The sequence below is a fragment of the Streptopelia decaocto genome (genome assembly GCF_964273445.1).
Source record: "Streptopelia decaocto genome assembly, chromosome: 10".
NCBI lineage: Eukaryota > Metazoa > Chordata > Aves > Columbiformes > Columbidae > Streptopelia > Streptopelia decaocto.
In genome coordinates this window covers 12,083,204-12,106,625 of record NC_138665.1, presented here as the reverse complement: position 1 = coordinate 12,106,625, position 23,422 = coordinate 12,083,204, and the positions used below count along the sequence as shown (strand labels likewise).

At 43.6% G+C, this 23,422-nt stretch overlaps 1 protein-coding gene across 4 annotated transcripts in view; it reads left to right on the top strand.

Annotated features, from left to right (window-relative positions):
• The window catches only part of KIAA1210, a 55,309-nt gene that overhangs the window by 16,375 nt on the left and 15,512 nt on the right, over positions 1-23,422 (top strand). For 2 of the 4 annotated variants that reach the window (XM_082062102.1, XM_082062099.1), the window contains exons 2-6: positions 11,526-11,602; positions 16,520-16,688; positions 19,242-19,371; positions 21,862-22,020; positions 23,067-23,132. In XM_082062102.1, the coding sequence (XP_081918228.1) occupies positions 11,536-11,602; positions 16,520-16,688; positions 19,242-19,371; positions 21,862-22,020; positions 23,067-23,132 (591 nt within the window). In that variant the 5' untranslated portion in view covers positions 11,526-11,535. The other 2 variants (XM_082062100.1, XM_082062101.1) reach the window with 2 other exon arrangements.

Sequence of the window (23,422 nt, the reverse complement as noted above, 5' to 3'; positions counted from 1 at the left end):
TTGTGAATGTAAAATGATGTTATGACCATGAAATGGAGTAAAATGTGTTTTCTGGATTAGGTGCTGTTACTCTGTTGCTGTAGCTTGTGTTGTTGCCTGTTCAGATGAGTGTCAGGAAGGGAGTTTGGTGTTTACTGGGATTATTGCAAAGACGGTGTAGCGCTGTCCGCCTGATGGACAACCAGCGGAGATGTCTGTTCACTGCCTCCCGCACCATCGCCCCACGCCGTCTGTTGGAGAGGGTCTCAGGGGACAGTGGGAGGAATGCCAGAAGTCCCTTCGTCACTAGTGCATAATATACTTTCTACAGCGTTTATATCTGTGTGGGATCCTTAGAGCCTTTGGTTCCCCATCCCCAGCGAGCAGATGGTGTTTCAGCTTGGACACCAGCAAGTGAATTGGAAGTGGTTTAAAGCTCCACCAACTGCTACTGAAGTAGCAACTTGGCACTGTGGGGAATGGGGCAGTTTAAAACTCTTGGCTCTTTTCTGTCAGCAGCTCATTTGCCTCCTGTGGCCTCTCTCTGTTTCGGAGGCACGTCATCGCTGCGGGTCTCAGTAGCTGTGTTTGGTGCCTGTCCGCAGGACGTGGTGCTGTGCTCTTCGGCGCAGTTTTAGACATGGAGCATCTCTCCGGGACTCACGGGCTGTTTGAAGTGACATGCTGGTTCCCTGGCTGTCCCTGTCCTGTCCCTGGGCTCGGTGGGGCTGGCAGCTGTTGAGGGCTGAGTGGCCTTGGAGTCAGTGCTGGGAGCTGGGGCAGAGCTGGTGCTGCGGTCCCGTGGGGAGCTGGGGGGTCTGTCTGTGTGTGTGGTGAATTCTGGTGAGATAAAATCCTTCCCTTCAACACTTTGATATCCTGAAATATGTTTGTTTACCTGTCTTTATTGTACACCACTTTGACACAATATTTCCTATCCAGGGCAAGAAACAGTAACTGTTTTTCCATTTGTTTGTTTGGGTTTTTTTTTGAGATGAAAACATTTGAGGACAAAAGGTGGTTCCTGCCCAGCAAAGCAAGTTCACCAGTGCAGAGGCAATTCCTGGATCCACACAGGGGTGACAATACTGGGTTTTGAGAAACAGCTTATGGGAGGTGGCAAGAGGCAAAGCATTGAGCAGGAGATGGGATGTGCTTGTGTGGGAGGTGCAGAGCTGTCCCCGCTGGGGCCAAGGCACAGTGAGTGAGCTGAGGTGAAAGGACTCCCTGAGCATCGTGATTCTGTTGGGGGAATCTTTCAATACACAGCCGATGAGCATGTTCCTGTACATGACAGTTATACAGAGTATTTGGACATTTGTGAGCTTTTTGTCTCCAGCCCACAGGGATTGTTCAGTATTATGCCTGGTATTAAATATGTGCAGGCTTAAGTCCTGTTTTCTTACTCAAGAATAGTAGAGAGGGTGAGCAAAAGCAGTCAGGAGGTTGCAGAGCCAGGGCACTGCAGGCAGTTGAGCACAGTTATTATAGCACAGTGGTGCTGTATTATTAACAAAAAGATCAACTATTTGTCTTTGTTGATTCATTCCATTTGACTCATCTCTGTGCAAGAAGTTCAGTTCTGGCTTAATACACCAGTGAGTCACCCCACATGTCCCAGTCCTCCTCGTTCTGTTGGTGCTTCTCTCTGGATGGTGCTTGTTTCAGCAGCCGCAGCGGTGCAGTGTGTGCTGGCTGCAGGCAGAGGAATTCCAAGCAGGCATCCCTGTTTGTTTGGTTTCAGCAGAACAGCCCTCTCCTTATCTCCGACGTGCTGAGTATTTGAGAGACGTGCACCTCTAATGCTGCCTGTCCTGCTTTTCTTGCACTGGAGCTGAAGCTTCTTGGTTTGGGACAATCTGCTGAATGTGATTCTCACTCTTCCACACCATTTGGCTGTCAGAGTTTTTGTCTGCATTATTTTGCCAGGCCAAGCCGTGAAAACATCTTGTCATAGTTTTGCCTTATGATGTCTTCTTACACAAAAAACTGCTCAGTGTCTAGCTTTGTACCCTTACAGCCAACTGGAGAGATTAATTTATCATTCCTCCTCGTACAGAGGTCTAGAAAATTTAATAGCTGTGATATGAAGGCCTATAATTGGCTTTAGAAGATGGAATGTGGCTATAGACATGCAAGATAAAAATGTGGTAGGTCTAAGCTGTACTTCCAGTAGATAACCTACCTGAGCTGGTGTAGGGCAGCTAGAGCTGATTACCAGCCAACCTTGGGAAAATCTGAGATAAGTCTGTGGGGAGACAGGAAAAATCCCCAAGGTGATTGCAGGGTTGATTCCCCTCTCCTTCCTTCCCCCATTTCTCTTAGGGGTTGCTGCTGTAAGAAAACAGTTGAGCACAAGGTGCTCCACTGTAATATAATCCAAGTTTATAGTTCCGCATTAAAACTGTTGTAGTTTCAAGGTTGGTAAAACTGTTATGGATCAAGGAGTTTTAAGCAGTATTTTGGATACAGCAAATACTAACTGCAGATTTATTTATTTATTTATTTATTTATTTATTTATTTATTTATCTTTGTATCTTGTTCTATTATTAGTAATTATTTGTATCAAGATAGCAGGTGGCCCTCCGAGGCTTCATTGTGGGAGTCACTGTTTAAACAAACAAACAAACAAGTCAGTTAATATCCTGTCTGATTTTGCTTGCAGATGCTGAGCTGTCACTGTTTGTCACCGCATCAACAGTCAGGGTTGTGCTAACAGCTGAACATTTCCAACACGATGTACACGAAGAAGCTGAGATGGGGGCCACACACGCCATTATTCATTTTTTAACTGTATCGTTACAACAGTGCGTGCTGCTGCACTTGTATATGTGCACAGGTATTGATTCATTCTGTGGGCTGTCGTACCCTGTCACCATGCTGGTGTCTCTGTGACTGCTGGAGGGGGTTGTAGCACTCGTGGTCGGAGCCGTGTAACTTGGCTGTGCAGACCGAGCTGCCTGATTTTGCTTTTTAACCATCCAGCCAGAGCTAAGGCAGCATTCCAGCTTCAAATTTTTGTGGTGGTTGTTTCTTTTGGCCTCTGAGTTTCAAGGATCTGGTGCTAATTAGGGAACCAAATGTTTGACTTTTATTCATTATGAATTCATTTATGCTTATTCATTCTCAGAAATATGTAACTGCACTTTTGCCAGGCTTGTAAGTATCACTCATCTAACAACGCAGTTCTGATCCACACAGTAGTTCGGATATAAATGGGATGCATTTGAACACTCTAGCTCAGAATTGATGCAGGCATCATGTGAATCATCAAGCTATCTGTGTATGTGGGAAAATACAGATATGACAGAGGTACAGAGGGATTGTTTGTTGGTTCGCTCTCGCAGTCAAACTGCTTTCCATCATCTCAGTTTAGTGAAGAGAATGTTCCAGAAGTTGAATTTTCATTGCTTTCCTTCAAAAAAATACAAGTCGTATTATTGGTTCCTTTCTTGGAGCCTTGGCCTGTGAAGATCTTACAGAATGTCTGTCCCCATCTGATTCCTTCCCCCTCTCCCAGCTACCTACTTGTCAGTATCCCATCTTGTGTCCTTTTTTCCTACTGTCACGCACCCTCTCTGCTCCCTGATGCTACTGTGCCGCCTTCTTCAAAACACAGTTGAATACAGCTTGTTAGTCCATTGGTGCAAAACAGCATTAGCTCAGATAATCTTATTTTAGATGATCCTATTTTAGAGAGGTATTTGTGGATGGAATCCCAGAGAAGTAAGATCCCTTTTTAGCGGTTACTCATACTAAAGAGAAAAGTCAGCAGATGCCCTTGGGACAGAAATGCCTCAGGGGCTGCTTTAAGCACATGTATGATCTCCCTTGGCTCTCAGTTCTCCATGTGCTTCCAGACCAAGGGTACTTAGAAGCTGCCTAAGAGAGAGAGCAGCCAGAAGAGCAGGGACAGCAGGAGATTTCCTGTAGAGCACAAGAAGAGGGACCCCCGGACTCCCCACACAGCTCCCGAATTGCTCCTTCTGCAAGTGTGGGGGCTGCCCCAGGCCTCCCTCGATCGGCAGCCAAAACGGGCTCTGGATTCCAGAAACGCTCATGGGCAGTGGGAGCTCAGGGGGTTTAGCCAGCCGGACACAGTGTGTTTCGGCACAGGAGGGAGCTGGCCCTGCTGTTATTTTTGTGTGTGCACAGGCAGTAGTCGTTGCCCCGAGTAAGTTTTGGGACTTCACAAGAAGAGAGATTTCCTGAGCTCCCTGCCAAAGGCAGCTTCTGAGACCACAAAGCCTGCATTTTATTTGCTCTCTTATGGCCAAAAGATGGCTGGCTGTTTTTATGACAGTTTGATCTTCAGAGTGAAAATTTGTAACACAGTTAGCCCTGGAAATTTCTCTTTGCTTCTCCTTTCTTTTCAGTGCACTTTGGATTCCTGGGCATTAAATATCTATATTAACTCCTCTTGGAAGAAATACATCCTGGAAAGTTTGATCTACCTGAAGATTTTTTTTTCCCCCATCCTTGAGCTGCTCTTTAACATACAAATTGAAGAATAAGTGACTGTTTTGGAAAAACCTTAAAAAAGGAAAGCTTTAGAAATAGCTTGAAGTCCCATGTTTCAGTTCTGGCGTTCAGTTTGCTATTGTTTCAGCCTCATTTCCCCTCCAATATTCAGGCAGCTTAATTTGGTAAAAATGTCTCCAGACACTTCATTTGGCCCCAGGATGTAATGATTTTTCACATTTTGGGAAAATAAGACCTTGGAAATCAGTGTGAGACTCAAATACGGGGGCATGGCAGATATGCAGGCTACTCTTGTGAAATGTTATGGGCTCTGTTATTTGTCTTTTCTGTAGTGGTAGCCCTTGATAGCAGTGTCACTCGGTACGACTCCAGCGTACTGGTCTCCCTTAGCAGAGGTTGGTGCTTTGCTCCTTCATAGGGCTCATTAAGCTTTCCAGGTGTTCCCTGTGACCATCTCGATGCTACAGGTAAAGAATCCCAAGGCTGCACAATAAGTAACTTGGCTACTGTCAGCAATCCAGCAATTTTCCCTGTTACCCAGTGACAGAGCCAGGAAAATCAGCCAGCTCTCCCAAGTCCTAGCTCAGTAGTCTCCATCTGCTAGGAGATGTTTAAAAGATGAGCTCTGTCTCAAAGATTTTAATGTCTAAACTAATAGTTGTCACCTTCACAGTCTGCAGATATTGGCAATTTCCATGGAGTTTTCTCAGACACGCGGTTTTTCAAGCTCCTGTAGTGCATGTTGAAGCCAGCTGATGGTAAAGTCCTTTTGCTGGTCCCCACAGAGCCGCCTGTGGGCTCCCAGGGCTCTGCACACCACAGGTCAGATATCAGTCATGCAACTTTATGCTGGGAGATCACAGGTGGAACAAAATGAACTAGAAGTTTGGAGAGGGGGTGAAAGCTAGAAAACAGTGGCTGAATAGGCCCATCACTCAGGCCTGGGGTGGAGGATTATGCATATTTATGGAATTTGCCACATGAAAAGGCAGATACAGTAAGCTTTACTTTTATTCCCATATTTGACACTCTGACATCTTGACTCTGGTAGCATGAGGCATGTCTGCTGTTTAGTGATAGTGGCTTGACATTTCCTGTTGCTTTGCTCTTGAAACTATTTCCAAAGGCAGTAATGCTTACTGGGTGTAGCTCCCCAATTGGCAAAGGCAGCCTTGGGTTCCATCCCTGTTGATTTTTAAATGCCTGGTCTCCCTCCTTCCTAACTGCTCCAAATTCATCCGTGTCAAGTAGCTCTGAGTGTGTCTCCTGCTGCTGGCAATGTTCAAGCTGCTTAGCACAGTTGCTGGATGATTTTGCTGCTTCTTTTACTTCTTTTTAGGAAGAGTGGAAGAAGATCCTCATTCCAGCTGTTTCCTGACATTTCCTCAGTGTGGTAGTATAAAGAAAAAGAATTACTACATGGGAAAAGCACTGACTTATTCCTATGTTAATGCCAAATGGTGCAGTTCAACTGGGTCAATTAATGTACATTCCTTTAAAACAGAGGCAGTCTGGATCCAAAATATTGGCTGAACTCTTGTGTGTGCTTAGGTCATGACTATTTTGGTGCCAGTCTTGATTTGAGCAAAGTTCTGACACATTTCTTCTGATTGGTGCAGACCAGAAAATGCACTGGAAAAACTAGGTGATAGATTATTACACGGGTGGGCTATTCAGAAACATTTTACTCAGCTTTTGGCAAACAGGTAGGTATTTGCTCTATTATCTGAGCAGATGCAAACTTGCAGTGGAGATCCTCATGTTGACAGCAACAAGACAAGGTCATGCTAATGAGCACTGCAGGGTAATTAGGTGTATGAGGGCAGCTTGAAGTGGCATGTCCAGAACAGGTTCATCTCTCTGGCGTGGGTGCCAAGTGTTGTGAAGCTGCGGAACTCGAGCTTCAGTTTCGCCTTTTGAGCTGAGTACCAACAAGTGCTGCTGGTACCGGCCTCAGGTTGGAGGTGACACAGGTCTGTGTGTGCTGCAGTGCTGTCCCCACCAGCAGGGACACCGTTCTGCGGCGATTGAGCAAATGGCACAGCCAGGGCAGGGGACAGAGGCATTTACTCTCTCAGTTCCCAGGCTGGCAACACTGTGCATTTCCACTAGTTTCTGTAGTAGCTTATAAATGTTTTTGTCTCGTTTGCCCTTCCCCCTTCTTATCCTTTTGGCTTCTCACACAATTACAGACAGAGCCTGTGTGACTGTATGAAAGGCATTTCCTCCTGGTACTTTTTTTTAAGTCAGCCTCAGCCCACCAGCTGCTTTCCATTAGTGTTACACACACTCTCACTAGGAGGGCGGCACATAATGCTTCAGGCACTGCTGAATAGCAGAAATTCTTCAGAATCACTGTCAGACTGAGACTTCTCAAAGCAGATTTAGGTAAAAAGAGTTCAGCACACCGGGACCTGTCTTCTGGGAAGCCTCTTGGGGAGGTCAAGGTGTGGGGACAGAGGGCGGTGAGGGGGTGTTGTCTGAATGCAAAGTGTGGTAGCTGTGAATAGATCTCTATGTGAATGGTTGTTTGCTCTGCGTACCTTGTCAAAGTTAGGAGCTGGATGTTGTCTGTTGCTCTGGGGAATTATGACCTCCTACTTGATCCTGGGAGAGTATTTTGTTGATATTATCTAGTTGCTTATCCAGACTTCCTGAGGGCTACTATTGCTGTATGATTTATGATCCTTGGAAAAGGACTTTAAACTTTCTTAAACTCCCCCTCCTTCCATGAAAAATTACAAGACCAATATTAATTAACTTTGTGGAGTCCTCCCCTCACCATTATCAGTGGAGGCAGTGGCAGGAGTCCTAAAGTAAACTGCTGTCTGTGCTATTCTCTTACCTAAAACAGTCACAGTCTGGCAAGGGACATTCCAACTAGGGGCTGGCAATAAACCTGGGAATTTCATCCTCCTAACACTGCACTGTACAAGAGTACAATGGGATCAGCTGGGCAAGGTCAGACCTCAGTTCCTGCTGTCGGGTTGGGTCGTGCCCTGTTTCAGCAGAGTTGTTTGTGGGATCTCACACCATTCAGCTTGTTCCCTGAATGGGGACCTTGAAGTGCAGTTTGCTCAACTCATGGAGAGCAAAGGAGCTGTGTTGGTTGGGTTTCTGATATGCTCAAGGGACGTGAAAATTGAATAGAAATCTTGCTGGCTCTGCTATTGCTTTGTGATTGACTCCGAAAATCCTGTTCTGTGGAATTGTAGAGGGTAAACTTCATTTACTGTCATTGGATTAACTAGTTCATTGATAATTTGCTTGTAGGGCTCTCAGAGAGGAAAGCAATAAACCACATCGCGTCAGAACAAAGTCCTCCAATATGCTTTAAGAAGACAGAGTAGAAATTTAACCTGTCACTCACGTTTTGCTGCAAAATGTAATCTGGATATGAAGCCATCCTTCATTCTGTGTTTTTGTGAAAGCTGGTGCTCAGCAGAAATGGAGGGGCTTTCTCTGAGGTCCTGCAGTAGCTTGAATTGTATTCTGGGGGAGGGGAGGACCTGCATTTCCATCTTGCTGGGCAAAGTGTGCGTCCCAAAATCTGGAGCATAGGCTTGATTTCAAATTATTTGTGTAGCCTGAAGGAAATTTGTCTTTAAAAGCTCCAGGCAAAAATTTCACTTATTTCTCTTGGCTGCTTGCCATTGTCTGTCTTCTATAGGCAATGAAGATGCTAACTGAATGCAGTGCCTTATATTCTTGAGTCTTTATTTCCTCAAACATTTATTTATTAGGAAAGAGGCTGTTCAGGGTTCAGCATCTCCTTTGATCTCTCTGTCTTAAGGCCTTCTGGAATGCTGATACAGAAACATGGGGCTGAAGCTGAAGAAACACTAAAGGTGGGGTAGGAGCCTTGCTGTGCAGTCTCCAAGTCTTCTCTGCTGGAGAGACAGCAAGGAGGTTGTGTCCCTTTTGTGAGGCCGAGCAGAAAGTGTTTCTGTTTGTCTTGGGCCTTTGTTAAATGCAGGAAATTTGAGTCCTGTACAATGTTAGCTTCCCAGGAGTCCTTAAATACACAAACCAAGCAGTGAAAGGGAATTGTCTTTTCTTCTTGCAGCATTTCCCACCCCCCCATATAATGTACATGTTCAGCAATGTACTCAGCTGGGAAAAGGGAACGGTCACAACATCACCCTGGGACTTGATTTCTTTTGCCCTGTCACTGCCCTCCCACAGAACACTCCAAGTATCTGCCCAGTTGCCCCAGTTTGTAAAAGGCAGACAAGGATATTTCTCCTGCTCCTTCAAAATACTTTTTTGTCTTAAGACTCATTAGTTCCTTCAATGAAGAGATCCAAGCAAATGCAACACAATAGGGTTATTAATGTAAGTTTTGTATGGGATAGCAGGGAGCCTAGATCTAAACCATCAAACCAGGTGAGGGCAGTGATGATTGCTAGCTAGGTGCGGTTCCCTGCTTTGAGAGTAAAGCAAACCCTGAGACTTTGGCAATGCAAATAGGGTATGGTATCGACAGGTTTATTATTGTGATTGCAGCTATACAGGAAGGCACTTGACTGTTTGCAAGTAACTGATTAATCCATAGGTGCAGTAATGCAGCCTATCACCCTGTGCAAGGAGAGGTGGACACTGTGTGTTCAGTCCTTGCTGTTCTCAGTAAACTTTCAGTCTTTTCCGTGGCTTTACACAGGAATGGCTGCAGTGAACTCACTGGCCAGGGCCGGGGCTTTCAAGGTGACTGGCAGACCGAGCATCTTGTTTGTGCTGCCCCTCTGCAGCAGGAGGCCTGCGCGTATGCAGGGACTGCAAATGCTGTTTGAGAGAGGGTTAAGAACATGATTAGAAACGTGTAGACTGGGGAAATGTGCCCAGTGTTTCACGTCTAGTGGGAAGCAAACAGTAGGTGGGACATGACCGCTCTCCTGCGTCGGCTGCCGGAGCTGTCAGTCTGTCTCTGCCTCCACGTCTCCCCCACCCAGGAGACCGTCTCCTTCGTGCCCCTGCGGGCTCCTTCTCCCAGCTGTCTGCTGGCATCTCCCAGCCTGAAGAGTACAGAAATACTGCTCCAAAAGGCCCTTTATTTCACCTGATATTTTGATCACTAAAATCAATATGCATACAGTATTTATTTAAAAATTTGTCTGTAGTGGTGCAATGCTCTGAGAGAGCTCTCAGGGTGCACATGGTTAGTACAGCTGATTGAACCGAACGGACATGGTATCGACACATCTGACACTGCATCTGTCAGCTGTCATTAAGGCCTGGAAGTGGTGCATGTCCGAAGGTTCGATCAGTTAATGCCTGTGCATTCACATGTATTGGTATTGATGGGGGTTTGTCCTCTTTTTCTCCATGACGTTGATCCCCAGGCTAGGGTCTGTTGCTCTGAATGTTTGCTAGCTGTTCTCTGTAAAGTACAGCTCACTGCCACCGGGTTGAAGTGTATTGTCTAATTGCTAACTTGCCTTCAGGTATGTCATCAAGCTTTTAATGATGGAACTTACACTTTGCTGTAAATATTTTTTTTCTCCCTTGTCATTTAAATGCTTGCTAACTTAAGGCTTGGAAAAACCTGTGATGGTTTCCCTCACCTCAAGTCACTGTCCAGTTCACTGTAAAAAGATGATCCTGTGATGAGGAATACAAAGGCACCAAACCATTAGGTCCTAAATGGGCCATGTTTGCAAACAACCAATGCAATTGACACTTGACCTCGATATGCCCCAGGGAACTCAGCTATAAAATTGAATTAATGCAGGAGATTATTTGATTGTGAAGAGACTGCCTTGGAGCTGAACAGCTTTGCAATTATAGTTCTACTTGTATAAAATATTGGAAATAAATGCTTGCAGTTGTAGTAAGCACAATGGTCAAAATATCGCCAAAGGCTGGAAGGATTTTGGTCGAGCAGCTGAGATGATAGAGTGATTTAAATAAATGTAGAGTTGATATAAACAAAGCTGGATCTGAAAGCAGCATTTTCTCTTGCTTTGGATTTATTAAAGGTGGGTAAAGCAGAAGTTAGGGGTCTAAATCGGCCAAATGTCAGGCCAACTCACATTCTGTGGAAATAAGCTCGTGTTTGGGGACTTGCCAGTTTGTCCTTGTAAATTTGTTGAATGCTTCCTTGATGTTTTATTTCAAATGCATTTCCCTTCCTGTTTTCATTTGTTTGTAAAGATTTCTTACTCTTTAAGTCCTGACACAGCGTACTGGAACTGCTAACTGTGTAAATGTATCACCTAGATATATCCCATAATAAAGGACAGTATTTATGAGCCACCCTGCTAAACTGTCACATTTCCATTGTTACTTGACATTTGTCCTGTAACTCGTGCGGTCTGCTGCTCAATTCCTTTGTCTGTGACAGACACCCATTTAGGAGTCTTGGAAAATATAAAGTGGAGCCAGTTAACATTGAATGATCTTAAAACTAGGCTGAACTTTTGTTTTCATCGGAGAGGAAGATGATGCCATCAACTAATTTGGTTGATCAATAGCCGTGCTCGCGATAAGGTTTCAAAGCTTGTGGCTAAAAGCTGATTGCACTGCGTCCAAAATAAATTTGATCTATTGGTTTCCACAAATGTAGCATAGCCGAGGATGATGCCTCAGTGCTGATGCTTAACTAATTTTAACAATGCTGACAGATTAGCCTGGTCCCTGCTGTGAGGACACGGTAACACATGAACCCTCGGCAGCAGAGCACTTACCTAAGATGTTTTTTACAGTAGCATGGGGCTGTCACTCTCTAGCAAAAAGCAATCATAAAAGCTCATTATTCTGAGACCGGGAAGCATGATAGTCTTTGCTGAGCAAGTTTAATGACACCTTTCATTAATGGAAACTTTGATCCTGGTTTCCTAAAAAGAGAGAGGTACTGGCAAGGATTTAGACTGGTTCGTTAGTTTTGGCTGGGGAAACGTTACTGAAAAATGAGGAAAAGTTCTGTGGCTGAAGTGCCAAAAAGTGTGCAAGCTGTGTTTGTGATAAACATTTAGGTATGCGGTTTCAGAAAGGACCCAGTCATGTTCTTTCTTCATGCTGGGCAGATGGACTAAAATTTAACCGATGATTTTCATCTCTATTTCAGTGACTACATCATGGCTACGGGGCCAACAGAGGTCACACAGTCACCTGAAACAGGAGACACAGTTGAAGAATGCACAGGTAAGCAGCTGTTCTCTGAGTATATAGCTGATTTGGAAGTCAAATAGTGTTTTCTTTGGGTTGAGGGATCTGTAGTGTCTTGTTTTGCAGTGTGGTTTTATTTTTTGTAGTGTAAAAAAAAAAAAAAAAGTGGTTTTGTCAACTGGCAATATTATAGGAGGGATCTTTCGCTGTGCAGTACTGGAGGGTTGTAACCCGATAGAGGATATTCCTTTCTGATTCTGGCTTGGATTTTCAAAACCGGGATGTTAGAGCTTGAAGGGCTGATTGTGGTGCCTTCTCTGATGGAGCCTTCAGCCTCTGTTTGTGGGAGCTGGATCGGTGCCCCCACTGCAGCCTCTTCCTCTGCTTCTGGCCACAGACAACTGTTTGTTACTTATTCTTTAATCTAGTGGCATGGGCTGACGCAAACAGCCTTGAAGGAATGGAATCATAGGCAAGAAAGGAAGATGTGTTAATTATGCCAAAGAATTGTCGTAATTAAAGGAAATCCCCTTTGCCAGTGTTCAGACTATTAAGGACACAGGTGAATATGAAGAACAGCATCGTGGCTGAGGCATTTCAGGAGAAGTGGCTGTCGTATCACTTGATTTCTTTTTTTCTTTTATTTGGCTAATGTCTCACAATTGTCTTACACGTTTGTGTTTCAAAGTGTGTCTTGTGTTGTCCTTTAGAAATACATTTCCCACCATCAGAATGTTGTTAGAAGAAAAAAGCAAGTGGCAAAGTGATTGTCAGTTGAACTCTGCATGGCAGATAGATTGGGGTGAAGAAAGTGTAATGATGGATGCTCAGCAGCGGCTGGTTTATTAAATTTATTATCTAGTTTATCACATAGTCCAGTGGTATCCATGGCACGTTGATGAACTTCTGTGAAACCCACACATGTAAATGTTGTGCTTGGATTCACTATGCAATTCAGAAAATGGATCAAATTCTGACCCAGGTGACAGGGAAGGCAGGAGGTGATTTGCTGTCTTAAGTGTTGGCTCTAAACCCACCAGGAACATTTCTGTCTCCACCTGAAGCAACATTTTAAGAAGGTAAAGGCTGCTGCAGTATTGCTGAAGTATTTGAGAGACACTTGACTGGAGCCTGGTAAAGCCATCTCAGGATCTTTACTGCCCCTGTAATATAGGATTGCCTCCCCTTTTCATAGCTTCAGTTGGCTTGTGATGTAAAGGCTCTAGGAGGCTAAAATGCCCAGCCTTCATAGTCTAGTCAATTAGATTAATTTCTTGAGGTTTACCTTACTGTCTGACTAGTAGTAGACGGCTTCCAGGGCGTACTGCTCCTTCTTGATGGCCATAACCAGGTCACAGTCCAAAGACTGTCTGCACACAATGCTAGCCTTACACAATTACATGATTTAATAATCTTTCTGGCAATATCAGATATTTTTAAATGAAGTTAGAATCATGGTATTTTTTGACAGTCTTGCCCATGTTTCTTCTTTGGTTGGTTGGTTGGTTGGTTTTTTACTGTGTTTTTATTGGTGGAAGGATCTAGTCCTTGGATTTGAGGAAAAAGTGGAAAATGTGTCCTGAACACACCTTAGGAAGTCAGAGAGCATAGAAGATCCCCAAATTAACTGTTTAATTTAAATATGATAAATATATATTCCCTGTGCTTTTTACAGTCTCAATTTGCCACTGTAAAAAGCATCTTTTTTCGTCTATCTTGTTATAGGCAAGAACCATGCAAAGAGCAGAAAGACGTGTTAATTCTCTCTGTGCACAGGAGAGACAGTGAAGTAGGCGGTACACAAACAGTAAAAAATACAGAAGAAACAAACTTTACAGAGAAAGAGAAGTGCTTACTCCCGCTCCTTTTCTGTTACAGCGGGCTAAATCACAGCATAAGCAACTGAGTTTTGGGAAGGCTTTTGCTTTTTTGGGCAGTAGCCTTTACATTTAATCTTTTATTTTTAAGACCATAAAATTGAAGATTGACAGCCATAAGAATTCAGAAATCGTGGGTCATTATTCATCAGTGGGTAAAGGGCAAATAGGCATATTTGTGTAAGCTTGGAATTTCTCTCCTTGCTTTGACTGGATTTTTGTGATGCAGCGAATTTTTTCCATTTTAAGTAATAAGATCCTTTTACATATTATTAGTTCAAGCATCATAGAGCACTCTACCAATTTAGATATGTTGGGCTACTTCATAGTGCACTGAAAAGTAGACACCTTTAAAATAAATGTGGCATCCTTTTACTGGTGTGTGGAACCAGTGCACGACCGTTCGCAGCAGGAAAGGAATTTGAACACCGTCTCTCTGAGCTGTGTCTCTATTCCCAAGTGCTCTCACATCCAGCAGTCCCACAGGTTTCATCTGCATGCAGCACTAAGTGTCTAGCGGTGATTTTTATCTTATTTTGTGTAATAATATGGCAAGTGCCCATTTTCTGGAACTGCAGGGAAACTTACTGTTTTCTTAGTCATCTGAAGCGGCTGAAGGGGAATCATTGCTGGAGGGGCTGTGCCCTGCACATCAGTAATAAATTAGAGGCTGGAGAGGGCACTGAAGTGAGTGATGTGTCTGTATCAGAGGAGACCCTTGCACAATGATACCGAAGTGTTGTCCCACGCCAGCTGAGGTTTACTCATTGGCAGCATTTGCGAATCCTTTCCATGGGCTCCATTATGCAAGTAGCACCACTTCTGATCTAAATGAGTATTTGGAGTGGTACCTTGGCAATGTGATCCTTTGTGGTAGGACTTATGTCTGTTTCTCTTAAGTGTCCTTAGGATCACTTAAGAAAAAAAAACAACAGCAACAACAAACCCAAAACCACAAAACCAAACCAACCAAACAAAACTACAAAAACCCAAAACACACACCAAAAAACCATCACACACACACACACACACACACACAGATTCCCCTGATTTTCTGGAAATACAAGCATCTAATTAAGCTCATTGGTAATACTTGCACTAGGATCAAGCTTTCTTTCCGTCCATATCACTGTCAGTGGGCATGACAATGTCTTTGTTTCTCATTTATACCGCCTTCAGGTTGCAAAGCTCTCTGCACGTAGCAAAGTCTGCTGTTTTGTTCTTAGAGTCACTGGACTGCGTTAGCAGACATTGCTGACTTGATAATTTTGGGGCACTGCTTTCATGAAACTTTTTAATCTTTTCTTTTGCTCACCTAAAATAAACCAACTCAACTTTGACAAGTTTCCTGGTACAATACAAGGTACATTGTCTAATTGCTGGTATGAATGGCAGTAGTGACAGGGAGGTGTTTCTAAAGATTCTCTAAGGGACATTCAACATGCTTGTTTTATTTGAGAGGCGCTGTGGTCTTCCAGTTACTGTGTGACCTGTCTCCTCATACCAGTTCTTGCTATGGGCGCAGCATGAAACCCATTGAGCACTGTGAATGTCTTAACAAATCCAAAACCCTTGGGGTCAGCTCTGTGGTCTGGGGCAGGCAGTATAACCTGTATGTTTTCTGTGACTGTCTCCTTCACTTCCTGCCTGATAAGCAGCAGTGGGAGAGAAGAAGATCTTCCACTGACAAACCCACCATAGGAGCGCCACATCCCATTAGTATTCAGATGAGTGAGGCTCCACTGATAGTTTTGCTCTACGTGGCTTGGAAGGGTTGGTGTCAGTGACAGCCCAAGTCTCTTGCAGAGCAACGTGCAGCTCTTCCCTGGCTGCTACTGCTCTGTACAGGGGTAGGAACCGTGTCACCAGCCCGTGCCGGACAGTGTAGCAGCGTCCTTGTATGTCCTGACGCATGGTGCTGGCACCGCTCTGGAGAGCGGGGAGCAGATGGGGTGAGTAGATCTCGGCATCATTGTTTACTTCTCAAAGTGTGCACTGTGCGGTGCAGCTGTGTGGTGGCACAGCTTCACCCCAGATCGGGCCGGTTGGCAGAGTTCCTACACGTACAGGGCACACGTTGAGACAGAACATCGCTGACTAAATCATTGCTGGGAGAAGACAATAATTGTGTTGAAATAATGCCTTGCTTATGAAGGAATCCTCCAGATGTGGGCATTTGTTATGCCAACTGCCATAAAGTATTAATTGAACAATGAATTTGGCCCAGATATGCAGTGATGTTATTGCTCTGCATGTGTATTTAAGTCAATCACGGGGGTCTTAGTACAACAGTTTGCCCCAAACCACTCCAAACTGACCCCTCGATGTAAGGGACCAAATGCAGCACTTGTGTGCTGAAAGAAAATATAAATAAGAATGGTAAAGTATCTTAGGTTATTAAAAATGAAATAAATCAGTGATATTTCGTGTGGTTTATTTTGTTCTTTTTGTATTTCTTTTCATTTGGGCAATGGAAAATCTGAAATCAGATTAAAAGTTTTCTAATTTTGTTCTTAGAGCTGCTGTGTTTGAGGATTTCAAGTCCTGCAGCGCAGTGTCTTAGTTTAAGTTTGCTCCATTGTCCTTAGAGGAGGTGTTGATTTTATTTTGGGGCAGTGGTTTAATGTGGAAACAGATACTTTGGGTTTAGAGTTTATAAATCCTTTTGCCAGTCTCAATCTTTTTGCCAAATGTTGAACATCCTTCAGGTGTTGTCTCCTTACAGCGGCGAGTGAAGAGAAAGGAGAACTAAACCGAGCTAAGTAACGAACAATAAGAGACATCAATTTTTTAATTGAAAATATGTCAAGTATGATTGTCATGATCCCCATAACGGGAACCTAAGTAGGCACCACTATTGTCAGCTTAAAGCCAGTGTTGCTTTATGGGCAGCAAATGTAAGAACTGCAGCTTCAGCTTTCACTGGACTTCAGCACTGAATTATTTACAAAGGAGCTGACTAAAACTGAATGGACTGCTCTAGCTTTGAGGACTTCTCCAGAATTTAAGAGGTAACATTCTCTAAACTAACCAACATCTCCAAGTTCCATAAATTTTCATTTTTCTCATGTTGCAGGGAAGAAAAAATCCAGATTTCAGACTTTCAAGAACTTCTTTGCCAAGAAGAAAAGGAAAGAACCTCCACCTCCCAGGGGAGAGAGTAATTTAAAACCGAGCCAGTCCAGCAGCGATGTCAGCATCTCTGTGCTCGACACTACTGCGCTTCATTCGCCGAAGGAGGCTGGGTAAGCGGGCAGGGAAGGAAACATGTAAATAAAAGCGGACCTCTCTCAGCGGTAGGATGGAAGCATGAGTTAGGAGCAACCTCTGTCCAAGTGTGTGCAAAACAAGTCCTAATGCTGATGAAGGAATTCCAGGAATTTCCTCTTTCTTTGCTAGTGCTTCAAGAGCCAGGCTGGAGAGGAGGGGGAGGACAGCCAGGGGCAACGGTGATCCAGCCTCTTAGTCTAAAACTGCAGATAGCACAGATTGTTTTGATTTGTTTTAGTATTTGAAAGGTGTCCTGGAAGGTCGGATCAGCAGCAACTTTCCAAGAGGATGGTGATTGAGTAGCACTAGTACAGAGATTATGTGTGAGGTTGAGTTGCTGTTTTTTAGCATAAACGGTGCCCTCTGTCATAGCTGGGGTAAATGGAAAGAGGTATTTTTGGTGTATTGTCAGTATGACATTGCTGCTTCAACTTTCTTACACAGCCATTTAGGTATAAATAAAACTGGAGGCCTGTAGTTTTGTGTCAGGTGCCCATGAAGGGCTGTGCATGTGGGTGTCCTTAAGTTGCATCCAGAACAATTCTCAGATCCCTGAATAGTGTTAGTTCAAAAACTTGTCCTTCTTTCAGCTAGTGTTAATACAAGTTGATAGCTTGCACTGCTAACGCTGCTTCATTGATAACCGGAGGCCATCAGCCTACGCAACACTTTCCCTGCAGTCTCTGACTGAATCTGGGGTGGGACAACCCTCTGAACCTGGCTGTGTCACTTACCAGGGGTGTCATGGATGAGTATCTGGCAATCTATAATTTGGTCTTTTTCCAGCATCCTGTCCTCCTCACACTCCCCTATTGGCCACTCAGCCAGGCCTCCCTTTGGATTACCCTAAACCTTGGGTGGTGGAGCTGCAGATTAACAACGTGTGACAAAACCCCAGCCACTTCCTGTGGTTTGCAGTGTTTGTTGGAAGGGACATTGGACAGGTGTGACACTGGCACAGGGCATGAATAGGTGACTTGAGCGGGACATGCTGAAATCGGCATCGCTCCCAAATTTTTTGTATTATCAAATAAGGCATTTGGTGGACCTGGCCGCTGTGTTTCTTTTGGTGGAACAGCTTCTAGATGGTGCTTTCTCATGGGTGCTTGTTCCTCCTTGCCCCACGTTCCCCCACTCTCTGTTGTGTTTATGCAACTGCATCATGGAAATGATCTGGGAATGAAGCAATCATCTCTTTATTTTGTTTGTTAGCATAACAGCAACAGAGCAAGTGACCACACCGCCAGTCCCCTGGGGTAAGGGCAATTAGAGTGACTCAGCTAACCCAGTCCAAAAAGCTTAGCAGCAGCTGAGTTAACCCATCAGCACATAGCAGGGATCTGGCTTAACATCAGCTGTCTGCTCCAGAGGCAGTGTGGGGGCAAACTCTTTCTCTTGCCCTTAACCAAGTACTTCAATTCCAATTGCTGTTTACCTCTGCACAGTCCTCCAGTGATTATGAACTGTTTTGCAAGATCAGAGCTCAGGAAGTGAGTAAAACCTCTCTGTTTTTGCCCTTTGCAATAGAGATAGATGGACTATAAAAAAAAATTAGAGGATATGTTTGTGCTACTTGAAAACGCTGTCATGCCCAGCCCCCGCATGGCATAAGCACGCTTTGTAAGTACCTAGAGAGACTGAACAACGTAATCCTTCAGAAAACCTGATCCTGAAAGCCAGTGGAAATACAGCTTGTGAAGGGTTTATAGCAGGGCCCTGAGCTTTGCAATTTCTGGCATGCAGAATATCAAAACCAATCCTCGAACAATGCTGCTGTTTGTTTGTTCTTGAGGCAGAAGCACTGGTTTTCTTTTTTTTTTTTTTGTTTTGTTTTTTAACCATGTAATCTTTTTAGAATTTAACTTTTCTGAATACTAACCAGAGACCAATCCCCGATGTGTGCCAAATGCTGCTTTTAACAGCCAAAGGGATGTGCCCACGTGTCGAGGGGCTGTAGGGAGTCAATGGGATTTGGCATCTGTGAAGGGAGCATTGTGTGCCACTGCCTCTTTATCTTCCGAGAGGCACGAGTTTTGAGTGGAAATGGAAAAACCTTAATGGCAAAGTTAAAGCATGTGTCATGGATGACTTCTTGACTGTATCATCAAAAGGATAAAAGACCTTACACAGAGGAAGATTGGGTCCCAAATAGTCTTATTCCAGTTAAAAAGATTTGAGCAGAAAAAACTGCTGGGACAATATGTAAAATTGTCCTAGTTTTTGTAACGAACACTGACTCCTTTGGCAGGCTGCAGTTGTTTCTGAGAGAGCAGCTGCATGAAGGAATCGTGTCACCTTTCTTTGCCCTACATCAAACACTAATAAAAGGAGTGGGCTTGCAGCATCCTACAAAGTGTTCCTTCCTCCCTTCTGAGTATGAAAGGAGCCAGCAGTGACTGTTTTAGACAGCTAACGTACAGAAATCTGAAGTTAAATGAGATGCATCTTACCCTGGCCCTGGCGAAGTGGTGCAGGGAGGTGTTGCAGAGCTGTGCCCAGCGCATTGACCACTCTTCCTTCCTTCCCAGGCCCAAAGGAAGCATGGGGAACAAAGCCTTGTCCCATGACAGCGTCTTCATTTTTGAGTCTGCACCAGGAAATGTGGCAGGTGACCCGTTGTCTCAGGAAAACAAATCTGGAAGAGTGAAAACTTTGCAGGTGAGAGCATCTTCCCCTCATTCATGGTGCTGCTCTGTATTAGCTGTCTCCTAGGAAACTCTGTCGCTTGATTCCTCTGCTGTGTGGCTTAAGATTTTGTTGCTTAAAGTGTCCAAAGCCAGATTACCTACTTTTGGATCTCTTCTGCCTTTTGGAAGCTGCCTCTTTCAGCAGTCCTGGTACTTCAGCCTTGTCCAGGTCTCAGTGTGTGTGAGTGACATTTATTCAGTCCACAGACTCTTGGAAACTTTCCTTAATGAGCATGTCCTCTTCCGATGGGATTTCCATTCTTTACCTCATAGCTACTGCTTTGGGGTTAAGGCTATTTATTTATACTTGAGCGTGTCCCTTACACTGTTATGCTTTATATATTATTGATATGTTATTCTTTTTGGCAATTCTGGCTGTGGTGTTTTCACTGTACATGCTAGCGCCGGCAGCTGTGTAAGTGTGTGGGATGATGGATATGTCAGTGCACTCTTAGTGACAGCTTTATTTATGTCCTTATTTCTTCCAGTCTCTGCCAGCAAAGAATACAGTATTCTGCTAGATCATTTCCTTTTTCCAAGGCACACACTGAACTCTCCTTGACAGCTCCCTTATCAGCTGTTGGTTATATTAATTGCATTTAAATAACTGCCCAGCTCTGAGCACTGAGATAAAAGTTAAAGACTTTTCTAGAGTCTGAAAACAAGCTGTTGATAAGGCAGCCAAAGGCCATTGAAATTCTTCCTTTGCTCATTGTGAGCTTCATGTTGCAAAACACAATTGCATCACATGTTAAGTAATAAAAGATGCACAGAGGGACTTGTTCCTCCATAAGACTGCAAAATATGCTGAGCTTCAATTCAGGGTGTTTTTTATATAACAATAGGAGTAACAGGAGAAATCATGTTTATATATGACAGAACTTTGTTGGGGAAAAAAGCTCTTTTCATGCTATCTCAGTCCACTGTGCCCTTTCTTCATCCATCCGTCATCCTGCATGGTAACATAATAGTGCCAGCACTATTTTTATAGCCATAAAAGACCTCCTTTTTCTGTGAGCTTGACACTTGTCAGAATGAAAGCCAAGCAGTAACAAAAGCTGTTATTTTCTTAGCAATGGAAATTAACTTTTACCAGTAGAAGACAGACTGTTAATTCAGAGTTTCCCCCCCAACAGTTTGCTGTCTGTGTGTAATACATTTAATAAACCAAAGATGGGAGGTTGTGAAAAGAAGGAAAAGCAAAATTAACTTTCTGTATTTTCCTTTCCATGAAGTGCACAGGTATGTTGTGTGTCTTGTTTTGCCCATATATTGCAATCTTTGTGCTGCTTGTCATCAGTCAGACCGTATTGGTGATACTTCTCTGATTGTTGTGGGTAAGAGGGCAAGAAAGTGGTTTGAACTGGACGATTAAAGGGTGACATTGTGTGCCCTGTGTGGCTGTTAGATCTATAGGAATTGCATTGCAAGTGAATCTTGCTGCATAAGAATGGCAGCTATTTAGATCTATTTTACAGAGAAATGAATGCATAGCTTGCAGAAAAGCACAGAATTAGGCCTAGAATTTCCCATTCTGGTTTAATAAGCAAAGAAACAGAAAAAACAGGTCTGCATATTTATCTTGGGAATATTCAGTTGAAATGTTTTTAGTTGAAGGACAAAGTTTCTCTTCAGACCTTGTTTCTATTCCAGCTTTGACACAGCCGACAGACTTAAGCCAAGAATTTTAGTAATGGTGTTTCCTGAGATCTGAACTTTTTCAGTTGGAGGGAACATCTGGCTGCTTGTGAGGTTGCAGACTGTTTTATTTTTCTAGGGTCAAGGCCTGCCAGAGCATTCTTTTGTGCAATCTTGGAAAAGAATCCCCATACTCTTTTACAAACAAAGTTGCTCTTGGCTGCTGCTAGCATTGTTGCTGTAGACAGGACCAGGATGTGATGCTGGGGAAAAATAACAAGCAATTCATTAGGGTGGACCAGAAATTGAGGTTAATATATCTTTGTATAAAAAGTGGGACTCAGCTGCTTGTGCAGGAGAGGGTGGTGACAAGGTCCCAATGTTTGGAAGGGCTTTGTGAAGGAACGCTGACCACGTAAACCTGGGCTCGGGGACTGCTGACTGACGATACTTCGTGTGACGATTCGGAACATCTGGATCCATGTAATTATTTAAAGAATACTTAAATCCAGAATCTTTAAATTTTTAAATTGAAACTGATTTAAACTGCTGTGCATATTCTGGAATGGTGCAATTTCTATCTTGGGTAACTTACTGAATAAAATTGATTTTTATTTTAATTTTTTACCAAAGCCAGTTCTAATGATGGGTCCTTGATGAGTGTAACTAAATACAATTTTATTAATGTATATTTTTTGTAAATGGTCTATTAATTAAGAGATTCTGCATGCGTAGTGGGAGCAACTGGAGTGAAAGTGTCCAAAATATGCCCTATAAACAATGCCATCAAAAGTCTATATTCTAAATTTCTTTTCAATCACAGCTTCAGTTGCAGCAGAACATCAGGTTTGGATCACCTCCTCTCATTATAACTGGAAAGAAACTGGAAGATGCAGGTGCTGTTTCTGAAGATGATGGGTTACCTAGAAGCCCTCCTGAAATTTCAACCCTTCATGACGTTTTGACGGATTCACCCATCAAGGTATAATCATTGTGTCACTTTAGTGACCGCCTGTACAGAAAAGATGAAATCCACTTGGAGAGAGGGAAGACCTTCTTGCTTGCTTGTGATAAAATCTGATGGTACAGATCAGTGAGAACTAGAACAAATTACCTAGGTGGCTTGTGGACTTGTCACTGTGAGGAATACCTAGGAAGTGGCCTTAAAAATACCCCTTCCAAGTACAATTTTCTGTGCTTTTATGTAGGCCAGTGCTGGGGCAGTTGTGACCTATATCACTAGGGAAAGGGGAGAGAAATTAAGTTGACATGACAAGTCTCAGTGCCTTTGGGCAAGGCCGTCTCTACTGGCAGGTCTGTATGGCAGAAAGCATAAAAAGTGAATTATTCACGGGTGAGTGTTGTGCTACTGTGACTGTTCCACTTCAGTCCGAGAACAAGCTGAGGGTCTCACACTGCACAAACCGCCCATGTCTTCCAGCCTCAAGGAGCTGCAGAGGTTGGCAGTTTCTTGCACCTGTGAAAGGAGAAGAGGTTTTGGGTGTTTTAAAGCTAGTGAGGAAAACAAAAATAATGAGGAATGCAAGAAAATCTTAAACAGCTAGTGGTTTTGGAATAAAATAGCTCAAAACCAGGGCACTATCAGTTGAAATGACAGGAAAGTGATGATCCTGAGTCTGAGGAGAACAGATGCTGATGGGACTCAGAGGGGGTGTGAGTTATATTCTTTCTCAGGAATCGCCTGCTCACAGCAGATGCATGATTTTGGAATTGAGCATGTGTACATTTGTAAATTCAAAGGTCTTAAAACAATAAGCCAAAATAACTATAAAATATATCACCTCATGGTCAACCTTCATGGCAAATCTCATAGCAGGATAAAGCTCCTGGACTTTATGTGTGATCCCCCAATGAACAAATGAAACTTACTCTGTGAGGCAGGGACTCAGCGACCGTTCCTTTCTCTTTCCTCTTGTGTTTTCTCATAATTAGCACTGGATATCCAGTCCCAGGCAGTCAAAAGTGATACTTCCCTTGACTTACCCTCTTCCTTATTTTATCCCACAGTCCTCCAACCCTGTTCAGCGTCATAGCTCTTTGAGTTTAGGCGGGACAGACAGTGAAGATGAACAGGTAAATAGTTACTTTTCCTGCTAATAAACTTTTTTTTTTTTTAAACCTGTTCTGGGTACCATGTATCCTAGCAAACAAATCATGAACAGTCCAGAGTGATGCAAATGATACTGAAAATGTACCTTGCACAGAGTTCTGAATAAGAACCAAATAAAGAGAGACGGAAATCTACTGGTAAGTAGTTTGTGTGAACAGCAGAGTGAACTGGTGAAGTTACACAACAGAAAATTGGACAAGGCAAAGTACTTCAATTCTGCTTCCATGTCCCAGGGCCCTAATAGCCAATAGCA